The following is a 15,865-nucleotide window of genomic DNA, read 5'->3' on the forward strand; positions in this document are numbered from 1 at the left end:
AATTAAAGCACAACAGCAGGTGTAAAAAAAAATTTTAAGTGTCTGTCAGTATCACTATAACCAATCTATAGTTTGAATCATATTTAGTGGCCTGGTAAGAATCTTACCAAACTGGAACATATTTGTAAAAGTGTGAGAGTAAAAGACAGAACTTGGTTTGTTTGTGAGCACCATAAATCTTATGATCCCTGGGGTCAAAAATGGAAGTATTCTATTTAGGATTACTCAATTGCACATACTACTAAAAAGGAATATTTTTATGAAAATGGTTTATTAAGATGAAGCCGTGTTTTACATGTAAGCTGTTTAAGGTGGTTTATTGTAATACATTCTCATTCTTTGCAAATGAAATTGCAACCGAAAGCAGTCTCTCCTTTGCTATAGCTATCTGTTTGTCAGACTGTAGAAACTCAGCCAACTCTAGACAAGACTCAAGCATCCACAATGCCCTGAATGTTTCTGGTAATCTCCCTTGTTTAGCTCTGTTTATCACAGAACATTTCATGCATTGTTGAATAGGGCATATCTATATGGACCCAGACTCCCCAGCATAACTGTTGGCTTTATTAAGTCATATATAGAGAATCCCACATATTCTATTGTTCAGTGTAAAGAAAATGTAATTACCAATTTTAAACTCTTAATATGGCTACTTTCAAAAATATAGAATATCTAGGGTTGCTAAACTGTTTGGGCTCTGCACTTTTATATGCAGAGCCATTAGTGTAGGTCATTGAAACTAGAAAGACACTTTTTTGGTGTCTAAAGTCACATATGTCTTTTGTACATTAAAAATACATGGTATTTTACTTACTTACTTCAATGCAAAATATTTGTAATTAGCACAAGTTCTGAGTTTCTTTCCAAAAGATACAAGTAGTTTAATATGCCAAGACTTACTTTCGACTTGATATTTTAAACTATTCTAAATAATTTTACATAGATAAACATATTTTGAATTCCGGAAGAATTCACTTTTCCAAAAATGGGTTACCTTCCTGCCAAGGAATTTGTTTTATTTTTGACTGAAGTGAACAAAGTTGGTATTAGTGCTTATAATGGTATTATACTGGTTCACCTGCCACATAGGATACACTTCAGTTAGTAAAAATAGTATAGTGTATTTGTTTTGGCTTCTACTTTAGGTGTTTCCAGGGGAATAAGTATAAATCATGAAAATCAACAATTTTTTTGTATATCTTTGCTATTGCTAATACAATGAATATGCAACACCACATATTTTTCTAAACTAACAATGACGTAGTATGTTAAACTTTGTGTCTGTTGTGCTTCCACAGACATAGCTGAGATGCACAAAGAGCATTTTTCCAACAGATAGCCCAAATAAAAGGAACTCCATTGAATCTCATGACATGATCTACTAATACTCCACCCACACCAAGATGATTCATCGGCAGAAGATATTTTCAGTCTGGACATACTGACTGTGATCCTATTATAGTAACAAAGGATGGTGAGTTAAAACTGCTTTCTGACAGTCAGTAGGTATTGTAGAATTTGACCTAACCCTTCTCAATAAATCTGGGCATTTAAGAATTAAATTTTAATTACCTTTCTATTTCTAATAAAACCGCTGTAAATGTCTTCTTTGTTTTTTTCTTTCTTTTCAAAGTCTTCTTTGGAAAGAACAAATTCATGAACATCTTGTGAATCTGCAGTTTTAGTTATGATCTATGATAAAAAAAAAACATCAGTAAGCAAGGTTATTAAAAGAAAATATGCCCACCTTATTTTGAATAAAATGATGATACATGACATGCCTTTAAAAGGGGATGCCCACTCACATACTGTTTTATTTGTTAGAAAATTTCCAATTAACGTTAAGCATTTTTGGCTGTTTTTTTTGTATTTGTCTGGCTATGTAGAATCACTGCTCTGCTGGTCCTGACTCTTAGGGCTGTTACACACAGGGAGATTAGTCGCCGCCCTTAGGCTGAAGACACACAGGAGCTCCTTATAGTGGCTACAAAAATAGACAATGCTAATAATTTACTGATAATTGTTTCTACGTGTTTTAGCAGATCAATTCTCAGTATTGTCTATGGCAGGGTATTTTGGCATTTTGGAATTTTGTAGCCGTTACTCAATAGCTCTGTGTCTCTTTTCCCTTAAACAGTTTAGCAGTAGCCATCTGATTAACAGACCTGGCACTTAACTGACTTCCGCAACATTGTTTTAAGAATGCATTGTGGGCTCCTCCTATGCCTGCATGGCCATTTCCCCTGATCCACACAACCTCCATCTTTTACACTGAAAACCCTTTTTTATTTTGGGTTTCCTGAATTGATGAAGCCTGTGACATATGTCCTCCCTTCCATTCCCCCCACTGGCAGCCTTTCAAATTTGTTACTTTAAAAACAATTAGAAGTTTTTAATCAATGTATATTGGAAGATTGTTTAGAATTATATTTTCTTTCATTATAAATGTAAAAAATATTTGCTTCATAAGCACTACTACAGTTTATGTAAATAAGCTGCAGTGTTGCCATGGGGACAGCCATTTAAGTTGAATAGGGCACACTTTTACATAGCAGATAACAGGTAAAAGCTGTGTAAAATACAACGATTTCTTGTAGGATACAATGGTTTCTCACATAGCCAAATGCCATTCATGTCTCTCTACAAAACTATATAATGAAAACCTGTTCCATATAAAATAGGGCATTTATTGCAAAGACATAGTTTATTTGTAGCTGCTCAACAGCTACAAAATTTAAATGTACATTTAAAGTTTTTTTGTTTTTTTTTTTTACAGTTTTTGTAGCCACTATAAGGAGCTCCTGTGTGTCTTCAACCTAAGGGCTGTGACACGGGGAGATTAGTTGCCGCGCAACAAATCTTCCTTGTTGAGGGCGACTAATCTCCCTGAAATGGCATACGTGGCACCGGGATTTGGCAAAGTCGCCGAAGTTTCCTCTCAAGGCAACTTCAGCAAATAACGGCGCCCTGTATGCCATCCCACCGACGATTTACATTCTAGCTGGTATATATATTTTCACATCATTTTGCTTTAATGTAACATCATTCCCCCACCCTCCAATCTATTTAAGTAAGATTATATTTTGCTTATTTGTCTATATATCTCCAGTAAAAGCACATATGATGAGGTACTCAGAAAATCTTGTTTATTCATATTTGCATTTTAATGAATGGCAGAGCCCATGCCGCTATCCAAAACAGTTTTCATTGCACCCCCACTTAATGGTTTAAGTTGAGCACAACTTAATGGTTGTTTTTCATTGCACCCCCACTTAATGGTTTTAAGTTAAGCACAACTTTTTTGCAATATATTATATATAAATATCTATATCTCTCTCTCTCGCAACAAGTCTTAAAGCTTACACATAAATATACTATAATAGTATCAGAAACATGATTGCATTTTGCATAGCTGCATGTTATCCAGTGTTGTATATAGTGCCATATAAATTACTATGCTTACCTTGTACCCCGGGCTGGTGCCCCTGTTCAGAGAAAACTGCACCAGCCCAAGTTACCTGTAGCGAGCATTTCCTCCTTCCGTGTTTCTTCTGCCGGCAAAATCCCTGGGCCTGTGAATGCGCATTCGAGTGAAAAGCAAATTTGTTGTTTAAGTTCGGCTTTTCACTCTAATGCACATGCGCACCAAAGCGGAAGAAGGAAGCGCTCGCTGCTACCCTGGGCTGGTGTGGTTCTCTCTTAACAGGGGCACCAGCCCAGGGTAAAAGGTAAGCGATTAAAGTCACTTGTGACTTAGTCACAAGTGACTTAGGCTTTCCTTCTCCTTTAAAACCATGCATTCCTGAAAATAATAAATATCCAGCCCCAAAGATTAAATTAAAAGAGGCTCATGAATAGGCTTGAATGACATTATCAGGTGTAAATGAAATACATAGTTTTTCAATGGACAGTGTCAAATAAAACACAATAGCTTAACAATTATTTTAAAATAGCAATCACACACACAAAAAACTTACTCGGGCTGATTGACCAACAAAGAAAACAGCCTGCTTGCCACCAACACCAAAGTAGGAAATGTCACTATTCAAGCTGCGTGGTACATGTGGAGGCCGGACATAGCTTCCTCCTTGACTAATAAAACAAAATTACATAAAAATCATGAAGAAAATGAACAGAAAAAAGGCACACGTATAAAACTGCCTAATTCTCCTTCAGTGGCAATGTTGTTAAAAGAACGAGGAACCCCGCAACCCACTGCTAATTTTTTTCCCTAGGCTGAGGCTCCTTTTAGGGAAAAAATACACTGGCCTGAGAAAAAAAACAAATGTAGCGCCATATCACCAATCTTCCTTCTTTTCTCACTTACATATGCACAGTAGAGTAAAATTTTCAGATTTTACTTTACAGGTATAAAATCTGTTATCTAGGATACTTGGGTCTGATTTAAGAATACTGGGGTTCCAGATAAGTGATGCTGTAGACTGCAAACGGGGTGTAGTTTGCTGGTCTGGTTAGAGCATAGGCAGGGTTTTGGCAGAATGGAGTGTGAGCAGAACAGATAATGCTTCATGAACATAGTCACGTCCATTATTTTTTCCATTGCAGCCCAATTCTACCACCTAAATGGCCAAAGTGACTGGTGTGCTAATACTTAAAGGAACAGTAACGCCAAAAAATAAAAGTGTATAAAGTAATTACAATATAATGTGCTGCTGCCCTGCACTGGTAAAAGTTGTATGTTTTCTTCAGAAAGTCTACTATAATTTATATAAATAAGCTGCTGTGTAGCCATGGGGGCAGCCATTCAAAGGAGAAAATGCACAGGCACATAGCAGATAACAGATAAACACTATTGTATTCTACAGAGCTTATCTGTTATCTGCTATGTAACCTGTGCCTTTTCTCCTTTTTTCCAGCTTGAATGGCTGCCCCCATGGCTACACAGCAGCTTATTATATAAATTATAGTAGTGTTACTGTAGCAAACACACCAGTTTACCAGTGCAAGGCAACAGTGCATTATATTTTTATTACTTTAAAGCTCTTTCATTTTTTGGTGTTACTGTTCCTTTAAGGCCGCTAAAGTAAGGACCTAGCAAATTTAGTATTATGGGGCCTCATAAGTACGGATTTTAATTCTCTTTTCACTCAGACTGCATGTTAAAAACAGTTTAGAAAGTAGTTACCGTAGTTCTCCTCTAGCCAAAATGAGAATAATTAAAATAGAGAAAAAATATGCAGGACAGCAGCCAATCTTCCAGTAAAATCAATACTTTATTTGCTCAGCTTTAAAAACATCACAGCAATACAGAAAAAAAATTAAGACCAAATAAAAAGGTGCTAAGAATATGTTTAACACACCAAAAGTTAAAATTGAACTTCCCCTACATGTATGCAAAGATTTTACTGTTCCTTAAATAAAATGTTAAGAACAACTTTATTGTGTCTCTCCAGCATAATCCTAATTCTCACATCCAATTTAAATTAAATTACATGGTTTTAAAATTGTAAAACTGGCAACAAATTATTGCCTTTATCTTGCCAAGCTTTCTTATCCTAGTCACTCAAAAGGGCCAAACTCACATGCACATGGGCATTGTTTGTGATTTTGACTTGTGTTTAAGAACAGCTAAACGCATGAGCTAAGTGATATCATTTTCTTCTGCTTGGTTGTACCCATGAGATTTTCACAGAATTGCATTCCATTGGGTTTTTATAAACAAACATACTGCATTTGACATGCCTCTGAAATATATTAAAACAGTAAAATGTATGAAGACGACATTTGGGTATCACTTAAAAACACACTGCACAGCAATTTCAGGTTCCTAAAAGCTTGAAATTGCCCACTGTGCCATTACCTTAAAGGAGAAGGAAAGGCTAAGTCACTTGGTGGTGCCAAAATGTTAGGCACCCCCAAGTGACTTACATGACCTACCTTGTACCCCGGGCTGGTGCCCCTGTTAGGAGAAAACAGCACCAGCCCGGGGCACCTGTAGACACCGCTTCCTCCTTCCTTTGCGCGCTGCTGGCGAAATCCGTGGGTCGGCGCATGCGCAGTAGAGTGAAAAGCCTACTTTAATGTTTAAGTTCGGCTTTTCACTCTACTGCGCATGCGAGGAGGAAGCAGGTAGCGCCGGCAGCTGCCCTGGGCTGGTGCTGTTCTCTCCATACGGGGGCACCAGCCCGGGGTACAAAGTAGGCGTTCTAAGTCACTTGGGGGTGCCTAACATTTTGGCACCCCCAAGTGACTTAGCCTTTCCTTCTCCTTTAAGCATGTCAGATCCTTAAAGCATGAAACAATGCATATGCCAGTATATCAACAACAGGATGAATAGAATACAATTATTCCAAACCTTAAGGCAGCAGCACCCCTTGTAAACTTTGACAGGCGGTATATGGCCCAATTTTTAAGCTGTGTCGAGTTCATTCCTTTTCCATTATCAGTAACAACAACAGCCGGCTTTCCCTGAGCCTCATCAAAAAGCTGTATTTAAAGTAAAATAATTTGGGAAAATTAACAGTTAGGATATGATTAATATTTTTGATATTCTATCACACTGTCCCAAAAAGAAAACTTCTTACCAGTTTTATCTGTATGTTTCGGATACCCGAATTCTGGGCACTGGCTGACAATGAGTTGTCTATTAACTCAGCAAGAGCAAATGCTTAATAATAAAAAAAAAAAAAAAAATCAAATTGTGAAAATGTTACCAATCTTAAAGTGGACCTATCACCCAGGCATAAAAAGCTCTATACAAAAAAAATCCTTTTCAAATTATTCATGAAACCAAAACTCAATTTTTTTTTTAAGACATCCATACCCATTATAATAGCATTTCAAAATCCCAGCTGTCAATCATATATTGCCAGCCCAATCTCTGCGACTTAAGGTGGCCATACTCATATCAATTCCGATCTTTTGTGCGATCAATGCACGAAAAATCGTTCCCACCCTCCACTGACGTTCACAGCTGAAACGTCAAATTTGGAGGTAGAGACAACAGAAATTCTACCTCCACCTGCCGATTCAGCCCTGAAGGTAGATTTTGCTTGGACGCCTTCAATATTATCGGTGCGTGTATGGCCAGCTTTAGGCATAGAGGTGGGGCAGACAGTTACTTTCACTTTCTATTCAGAATTTTTTATTATTTAACTTTTTATTAGTCAGCCTTATATTGTGATATTTATATTCTGTATATACAGTAAACTGTGTGTCTGCCCCTAAGCTAAGTAGCTGACAGCCTCACAAAGAAATCACTTTATGCATTTGGACTTTGTGACAAGCCAAATTTTGTTTAGAGGTTAATAGTAATGCTGTAGCATCCCCTTAATCACTTTGGATTCCTGTGCATCCTCTAACTCACTTCTAAGGATTGTTCAATACATATCTATGAAAGCATTTGACAGTAGATTAACCTGGATATATAAAGCTTTAAAGATTTTATTATTTATCAAAATTAGAAAACACAAAACTTACGTAGTGGATTTTGCCCTTCACTAGCATAATAATCATACATCCCACTTTTGACCAAAGTATCATAATGTGGCAAAAAGTCAATTTTTTCTTTGGTTGGAGAAAATAGAGACTGGTTTGGTGACTGAAGAAGATATAAAGTGATACCATCTTGAACAATTAGATCTATGAAGACACAAAAGGACATAAGATTTAAAATGTAGCCAGTCGCAAAGAAGCCATTTCTACACAATATGCATTAATCAGTTAGAAGAGTGGAATAGTTATGAGTTATTCCTCATAACTCTAGGGAGAATTAGATTTGGCTTATAATATGAAGTCAAAATACATCAAAAGAAAGCAGTCTAGTGTATCATTTTACCCTAATCATAGCATCTTGAAATGCATTCAGATTCCATATAACAAACTGAATCCAGGATAGTAAAAGCCTAAACTACATGAGCCTTAAGCACACCCAGTCCTTACATACAGCATGAAAAGAATGCAAATTTAGGAGTGAAGGATAGATGTGATAGACAATCCCACAGGCAGGATGGAGTGGTATAGCTAGTTCTCAAGCCATCTTCTACACAAAAATCTATGGTCACCAATTACACCCACTGTGTTTTGTCACAGGACATGTTTTATTCAAAAATGCATTAGTTAATAGCGCTCTTCTAGCAAAATTCCAAGTCTGGCTTAGCCAAGTCATGACTCATCCAGTTACATTAAGTAGGAGAAACAATAGCTTATTCAAAAGCAGTTCCATTGTGTAGTGCTGGCTCTTTCAAAAAGATCAGATCATTCACAATGACTTGAGATGGCTACCTACACACAAATATTAGAACTAAAAAAACTACATATGTAGTTTAAGAATAAAACTTTAAATGGTGAAGAGTGAATTGTTTGCAATGTAAACATGGAGGGGGGGCAGGCAACTACTATTTCATACATTAGGCTTGTCAATCATAAGGAATGACCACTCCTGACACACCTACTGCTCATTTCAAAACGAATACACAGGAGAGAGGATCTAGATGGTCCAATTAAAGATGTTTTTTTAAAGGGTAGTATGCATTGCCAGGGAAGCTTTGTATAAAGCAAATCTTTTAACAACATTACACATTTTCTTTAATGTATAAATAATTAACTAAAATATCTGTCTTGACTACTGGATAAAATAATTTTCTCCTGGCTAGATTATGTGCCTGTACACCTTAATTTAAAGTTAATACCCTTAATTTGAGTGATAATAGCAAAATATCTGTCTGAAAACTTACCAAAGTTTGTATGGGTGACTTGTTTCCTGTCTGTAGTGGTTATAACAAATTGGTCTTCTGGGTCAATGCCAAAAGCCTTTAATAATAAAGAACACAATAAGATTATATAATTGAACAAAGAGGAAAAAGAGAGTTATTTTTTTTATATAAAGCAGAAAAAAAAGTTTGCAAACCAAAAGTAGTGTTTTCCAGATGTCAGGACAGTCCCTTAAAAGATTTATAGAATTGTGTGTTCAAATTAAACACAAGACAACAGTATTATTAAAGGAGAACTAAACCCCAAAATTGAATATGGCTAAAATGCCATATTTTCTATATTGTACTGCACATCCTACAGTTTCAGCATTTCAATAGCAGCCATGATCCAGGACTTCAAACTTGTCACAGGGGCCCCTCATCTTGAAAAGTGTCTGTGACACTCACATTCTTAGTGTGCTCTAAACTTTACAGAAACTAAGCTTAGGGGTCGTGGCAAATTATTAAAAAGAAAATTTGGCCTGTCATAAGTGATATTTCACTGGTTTCTGAGATACCATGTGGTAATTACCTGAATTTATTAGTCAGCCTTATATTGTGATACTTATATTCTGTATATACAGTATATTGTGTGTCGGTCCCTAAGCTCAGTAACTGACAGCAGCACAAAGAAAGCATTTGGACTTTGTGAGGAGCCAAATTTTGTTCAGAGGTTAATAGTAATGCTGTAGCATCCTCTTAATCACTTAGGATTCCTCTAACTCACTCAGCCACCTTAGGAATTGACTTTGGATTACTGGGCATTCTTAGTTCTTTTCAACTCAGGTTACAAAACACAACTTCCAGGCTAGCAACCAATGAAGAGATGGCACTACTGGTTTCCATATAAACTCTGCACTAGCTGTGCGCTCTGATGGAGAACATGTTTTTTCTCCTAACCTCCTCTCCTTCGCTCATCTTAACCGTTAAGATAAATTCAAGTCAAGTCTGATTGGCTGCTGGTGGCTCCCCCCACTTTTTAAAACCTAAAACTGCAGTGCCCTAGTGATCCTGGTGTTAATACTGTAAGAATGGCAGCAGGTTGAATTTCCCCACTGAAAATCTATAGTTAAAATCGGATTGACTGTTGGTGGCTCCACCCACTTTTTCTAACTCTGAACCGCAGTTACCTGGTGACTAGCTTTGCAAAGTTTGGGGACCTTAGTATTAATATTTAATGAATGCCAGCAGTTTAAATTCAAACATATGAAGTCTATAGGTGAAATCTGATTAGCTGTTGTTGGCCCCGCCCACTTTTCTAAACTTGTACCATAGTCACCCAGTGACTGACTGTGCAAAGTTAGGGAACCCTGGCATCAAACCAATAAAATTCAATAGGTGAAATCTAATTGGCTGTTTGTGGCTCCGCCCACTTTTCAAAACTAAAACTACAGTCCCCTAGTGACCAACAGTGAAAATTTCCCCATTGAAAGTCACTAGGTAAAGTTTGATTGGCTGTTGGTGGCTCCGCCCACTTTTTCTAACCTTGAACTGCAGTTATCTGGTGCCTAACCTTGCAAAGGTTGGGGACCCCGGTGTTACTTACTTTGAGCAGCAGTTTGAAAATCTTCCCTGTCAAAGTCAATGAGAAAATTTGTGTTCAGAGTGGCGCCACAAAAAGGCGGGTGGCGGGATCGCTTGTTAAAGCGCAAGCAAACTGCTCCGCTATAGGGCAAAGAAGTGTGGAGAGTTTGGGTGTTGTACCCCTAAAACTGTAGGAGGAGTAGCGTTTAGAAAATGGGGGGGCGCTAAGAATAATAAGAAAAAGCGGGTTGGGTTTTCAACCTAACATAACTATATATACTGATACCTATACTTAACTATGTAGATCTTAAGAAACAGTTCAGTTTAAAAATTAAACTGGGTAAAATAGATACACTGTGCAAAATAAAAAATATTTGTAATATAGTTAATTAGGCAAAAATGTAAAATGGAGTAAGCGGATGTCTAACATAATAGCCAGAACACAGCTTCCTGCTTTCAGCTCTCTAACATCCAAGTTAATCAGTGACTATTCACACTGGTTACTGACTGCTAACAGCTTATAGAGCTGTAAAGCAGGAAGTATTTTCCTGGCCATTATGTTAGACATCAGCCCACTCCAGACTTTATAGATTAAATTTTTGGCCAAATATATTGAAAACATTTTTTATTTTGCACAGTCTATTTTACCCACTTCCATTTTCACACTGAACTATTCCTTCCAAATCACAATAGACTTCAAAGTAATATTTGTTTAAGAAGTCTTCCAAGCCACATATTAATTGTCTCTTACAATTTTAGTTTCTCAAGTCTTAGGGCTCTGGCACACGGTGAGATTAGTCGCCCGCAAAAAAACTCTGTTCGCGGGCGACTAATCTCCCCGGATTGCCATCCCACCGGCGAAAATGTAAGTCGCCGGTGGGATGGCACATGCTGCGCAGGCGATTTCGGCAAATCGCCGAAAATGCCTCGCGAGGCAACTTCGGCAATTAGCCGAAATCGCCTGCGCAGCGTGTGCCATCCCACCGGCAACTTACATTTTCGCTGGTGGGATGGTAGTTCAGGGAGATTAGTCGCCCGTGACAAGGGAGATTTGTCGCGGGCAACTAATCTCCCCGTGTGCCAGAGCCCTTAACTGTTGGCCTCTGGTTCAGTGATCTTTTCTATGGGAAAACAGATCCCCCAATATCTATAATGTGCTCTAATGTACTTGTAAAGAGCCCAAGTGCCTTTTTTCCCCAGGGAAAGCAACCACAACCTTGTCTTACCAATCTAGTTGCACATCTCTACACTCTATTAAAGTCAAGCATCTAATTATTGCCTCAACCCAGATAACGGCCTCTTTTCTTTGGCAAATTGCTTCCCAGATCCAATACGCTCAGTGCTTTTCTACGCTAGATACTCCCACTAGTATGTGCTTCTCCCAGCCAATACAAAGGATTCGAGATCTGTTAAGCCAGTTAGTACTGTGGTCATTCATGTGGACAGACATCCAATAATTTGTTGCCCTTAGAAATTTCAGTGGCTCCTCAAAGGCTAGTCACTTCCATGTGGTCTCCTGCAGCCTTTACCTATCTATTGTCAACTTTGAACTCACCTAGCCAAGCCAAGCTTACCGCACGAATAGACATCAGTGTTGAACTACTATCTTTCCACAGTAACACTGTTACATAGTTGTCAGCAAGATGTCTATTTTCCATCTGGGAGCAAATGGAAAGCAAAAATTCCAGGTGCACGATGATGCTGTTTGAGCTTTTGCCGAACGGAGCAAAAGAGTCAAAACTGGTAGAATCAAGTCAAAATAACAATTTAGACACACCCAGGAACTTTCCAGGAAAAGACCTATAATTAGGCATATAATCCTGGTCTCTGGTGTCCACAACACAACAACGTCACATGCTTGCATGCCGACATAACCGCCCTGGTGCAACACTCGACGTGGTGGCCATGGCCATTTTGGATGTGGCGCCAGAGAAAAGAGGAGCACAGAGCTCAATTCACTAGCTCGGATTTGCACAAGGAACACCAGTTGATTTGCACAATGAATTGGGATCAGACACAATTTCTGCTGGGTTTAGAAAAGGCACAAATGGTACAAGGAGTGATAAAGTCTTTGATGTCTTTCTGGATAGATGGCCATCATACAAGACAATTATCAGATCCATGGTCTTTACATCTGGATGTCCAGCTTGTTTAAAACAATTAGTCTGCATAAGAACAGAGATGACATTCAAAAAGAACATAAGTTATGTCAATGGGAGTGTCTGGAGGTACAGAAGCAAATAGTGGGAGCAAGGAAGCAATGATCTTAGTATGAGGAATAACTAGGTCTAGGTCCAGCTCTAATGTCGAAAGCATCAACTTTTCTATCTGTTTTCTTGAACAGGCAGCCATCTTTAAAAAGGTATTCTCCCTTCCTTTCCCTCCTTGCTTCATACTGCACATGTGTTTCATTCCACCCCCCCCCCCCCCCTGGCAGATCTGCTTCTGATTGGCTGGTGGGCATGTATAGCTCAGAACAGCAGACAGGATCAAGTTGCACACATGTACATTGCTACTGAAGGCAGGGGAGAGAGATTTCAGTGATGTCACTGTAGTCTTCACACTGCTATAGGCTGCCAGCACCATATCTCAGAGAAGCAAGCAGGGATCTGGGAATTTAGATATGCAGTAAGTACTTAAAAAGAATGCCTTTAGACTTACTTTTAATTTATATTAACCTTTCATTGTCCTTTAATAAACTGTCTGTAGTAGCAGCTGGCAAAGACAATAAATCTCTGTATGGCCTTGGTGTTTGTTGGAAGGGGCCAATCTTGGATAGCAAAAATTATGGCAGGGTCCATTTCAAATATTTGGGGGGGGAAACTTAAAAACGAATTTCTCCAGTTAAGCGTAGAAAGAGTTTTCCCTCAATCGTGAGAGCACTTCTTGCACGAGCCCTATAACTGATAATGTCCTTGAAAAAAAAACGACACAATCATCTAAATAGACGACCACGGATCTCTGAAGACGTTGACAAATTCTTGGAAGACAGCAGGGCCCAGCAGGGTTGCAGAACCCAAAGGACATTCCCAAATACTTAAAAAGCCAATCTTTGGTGTTAAAGGCTGTCCTTCCACTCATCCCCCTCTCATATCCTGATCAAGTTGTAGGCCCCAGGGAGATCTAGTTTAGTGCAAGCTGCAGTCCCTTTCAATTGGTTTAACAGCTCAGAGATTAGGGATAGGGCATAACGGTTCTTAAGTCATCTTTTGAGGCCCCTGTAATTGATACATGGACGAAGACCTCTATATTTCCTTTCTACAAAGAAAAATCCAGCCCCAGCAGGAGAGGTATGAAGCCATGCTGACAATCATCTTGAATGTATTCCTTCATTGCTTGGGTCTCAGCTGGAGACAGGATAAGTACGGCCTCTAGGGGGAACGGTTCTGGGAAGAAAATCGATGGGGAAGTTGTAGCACAGATAAGAAGGAAGAGTTTCACCACACTTCTTGAAAAATACATTCTAAAAGTCTTTATAAGCAGATGGCAGGGCTTTGAGATAAATGGATGCAATAGCTAATCGATGAATACAGGTCTCTGCAGTTTCTCTTGTTCAAAGTGGTGCCTTCTGACCTGAATAGGTTCCTCGGAAAAAGTGGAAGGCAGCTAAGGAGCAGGGCTCTGGAGAAAAGGTCTTTAAAATTGCAGTGCCAGGATAGGCTGGAATCTTTTGCCAAGCTCTTTTTCGGCTTGGCGCTCCCTGAGGTGATCAGCCTTCCTTGATGCTAAGAGCATCTTCCAGTTGTTCAGGAAGATCTCTACAAGGTCGTCTTTTAACTTGTCAGAGAACGCCTCCCAATAGGCAACCACATATACTTCATTATTCCAGTCTCTGCTGTCAGTGTTTGGAATTCAATGGGGTACTAGTTGGTGTTGCTAAGATATCTGCATAAGACAAGAAGATGTGGGAGCTATATGGCCAGAAGCATCAAAGACACTCTGGAAGGTTTGGAGCGACTTCCGCCAGAAATAACAGCACCAAATCTGGCATTTAGACAGTGTAAAACAAAACACACCTTGATAAATTTGCAATTTATTTTATATAGTTTTTTGTTTTACACATTTTTTTTCCAGCAAATTTTGATTAACAAAACATAATATGCCCCTAAACCTGAAAAGTCTTGTTTTGAGCAAAGAATTCCCTATACAAAGGTACAGATATATATCCGTTAAAGGCCACCACAGTTTGTAATTGGTTGCCTCCCAAGCCTATCAAACTAATAGTTCCTGAGCTTTTAAAACTACTGCTGTCAGCTTATTAAAAACCATTCCAATATTGGTTGGTGAGCAACATGTTGATCACGTGCCACTGGTTGGGGATCACTGGCCTAGTGAATAAAATGATCAGCTTTCCATGTGGAATCTCATGCTAGAGATCCTGGATTGATTCCTTGTGGCAACTCCTTGTGCCAGACATTACAGATTACCATTATGATTGTGCTACACTAGTCTCCAATGCTGGCACCTCACTGCTCTTCCACCTAATTACTATGATATAACAGCTGCCCCCTTTCATCTGGGATAGCTGGCAGAGTACCAGAGATTATTCAAAGGGACCCTAGACCTGAAACTTGAATTTTATTTTTTTTTTTTAGAAAAAACTTCAATACTTTATCATTAATATTATAAGAGGTACTGCTCAAAACAATGTCAGGCCTTAGTGGTCCTGTTTACAGTCCCTTGCCCTCCAATCTTGACACTGCCATTTTCAATACCTCCCCTAGAGCACCACTGTTGTTAGTACTCCACTTAAAGAATTTAATGCAATGCTCCCTTTTTACTGCCCCTAATTACAATCAATATCATTATTCTAAACCCCTTAGATGCTGTGACTAGATTTCCCATTCTGCTTAGAATTGGACATCAGGACCCTGTACAAGGACTTGTCTCTTACTTGCACTACTGATATGGTTACTCACTGAATGCCAGACTTGGGCACCAGTATAAGATTAAAAATAAATGTTGCTCAGAGATCCAAAATTGAATTACAATTTTAAGCCCCTACCCAACACTATTTGGCAGTGTGTTGTGCTGCAGTGGAAGAACTATGAGGGGGGGGGGGTGGACAACTAAGTTAAAGCCCATCCCCCTATATGACCCATAGGGACACACGAAAACCCTGTAAAAAGTGTTTTTGGTAAGGAAAATGAAAGGTATGACTATATGAGGGGTATGGTTTAAAGGAAAAGGAAAGGCTAATAAAGAGTTAATCTCAAGCTGCAGGCATACCTTCAGTTGTCTCAAAAGTGCCCTTAAGTCTCCCCATATTTCTCCTGTTCAGATGATCAGAAGCTTCATAGGAAAAAAAATCTCTGAGCTCTGTAAACAAAATTCCCATAATGCCTCGCTCCTGCACCAAGACCAGTGTACATGCTCAGTGTGCAAGACTGAGGAAGCTTCCGGCTGACTGGCTCAGATCACACATTTCTTAGGGGGGGGAGCAGGATAGAGCTGCATGTCTCTGGCACAGGAAAACAAAGACAACAATTCCAGTTTCTTTTGACAGAGGACTCAGTGCAGCGTTTCTGTGAGTGCTTCTGGCTGTATTTACATAGACCTTTCTGATAAAGCTTACTTAGTTTTTACCTTTCTTTCTCCTTTAAACTTCCCTCATATCCAATAGAGCTATA

The 15,865-nt window shown here is 38.8% G+C and overlaps 1 protein-coding gene across 1 annotated transcript in view; it reads right to left on the reverse strand.

Moving 5' to 3' along the window:
- The window catches only part of smchd1 (structural maintenance of chromosomes flexible hinge domain containing 1), an 89,398-nt gene that overhangs the window by 72,336 nt on the left and 1,197 nt on the right, over positions 1–15,865 (reverse strand). The window contains exons 2-7 of the mRNA XM_004915219.4: positions 8,697–8,772; positions 7,441–7,602; positions 6,546–6,628; positions 6,317–6,447; positions 3,978–4,092; positions 1,573–1,692 (exon numbers count right to left, since the gene is read on the reverse strand). Coding sequence (XP_004915276.2) covers positions 1,573–1,692; positions 3,978–4,092; positions 6,317–6,447; positions 6,546–6,628; positions 7,441–7,602; positions 8,697–8,772 — 687 coding nt within the window. The remainder of the gene's footprint in view (positions 1–1,572; positions 1,693–3,977; positions 4,093–6,316; positions 6,448–6,545; positions 6,629–7,440; positions 7,603–8,696; positions 8,773–15,865) is intronic.

Source organism: Xenopus tropicalis, chromosome 6, assembly GCF_000004195.4.
Source record: "Xenopus tropicalis strain Nigerian chromosome 6, UCB_Xtro_10.0, whole genome shotgun sequence".
Classification (NCBI taxonomy): Eukaryota; Metazoa; Chordata; class Amphibia; order Anura; family Pipidae; genus Xenopus; species Xenopus tropicalis.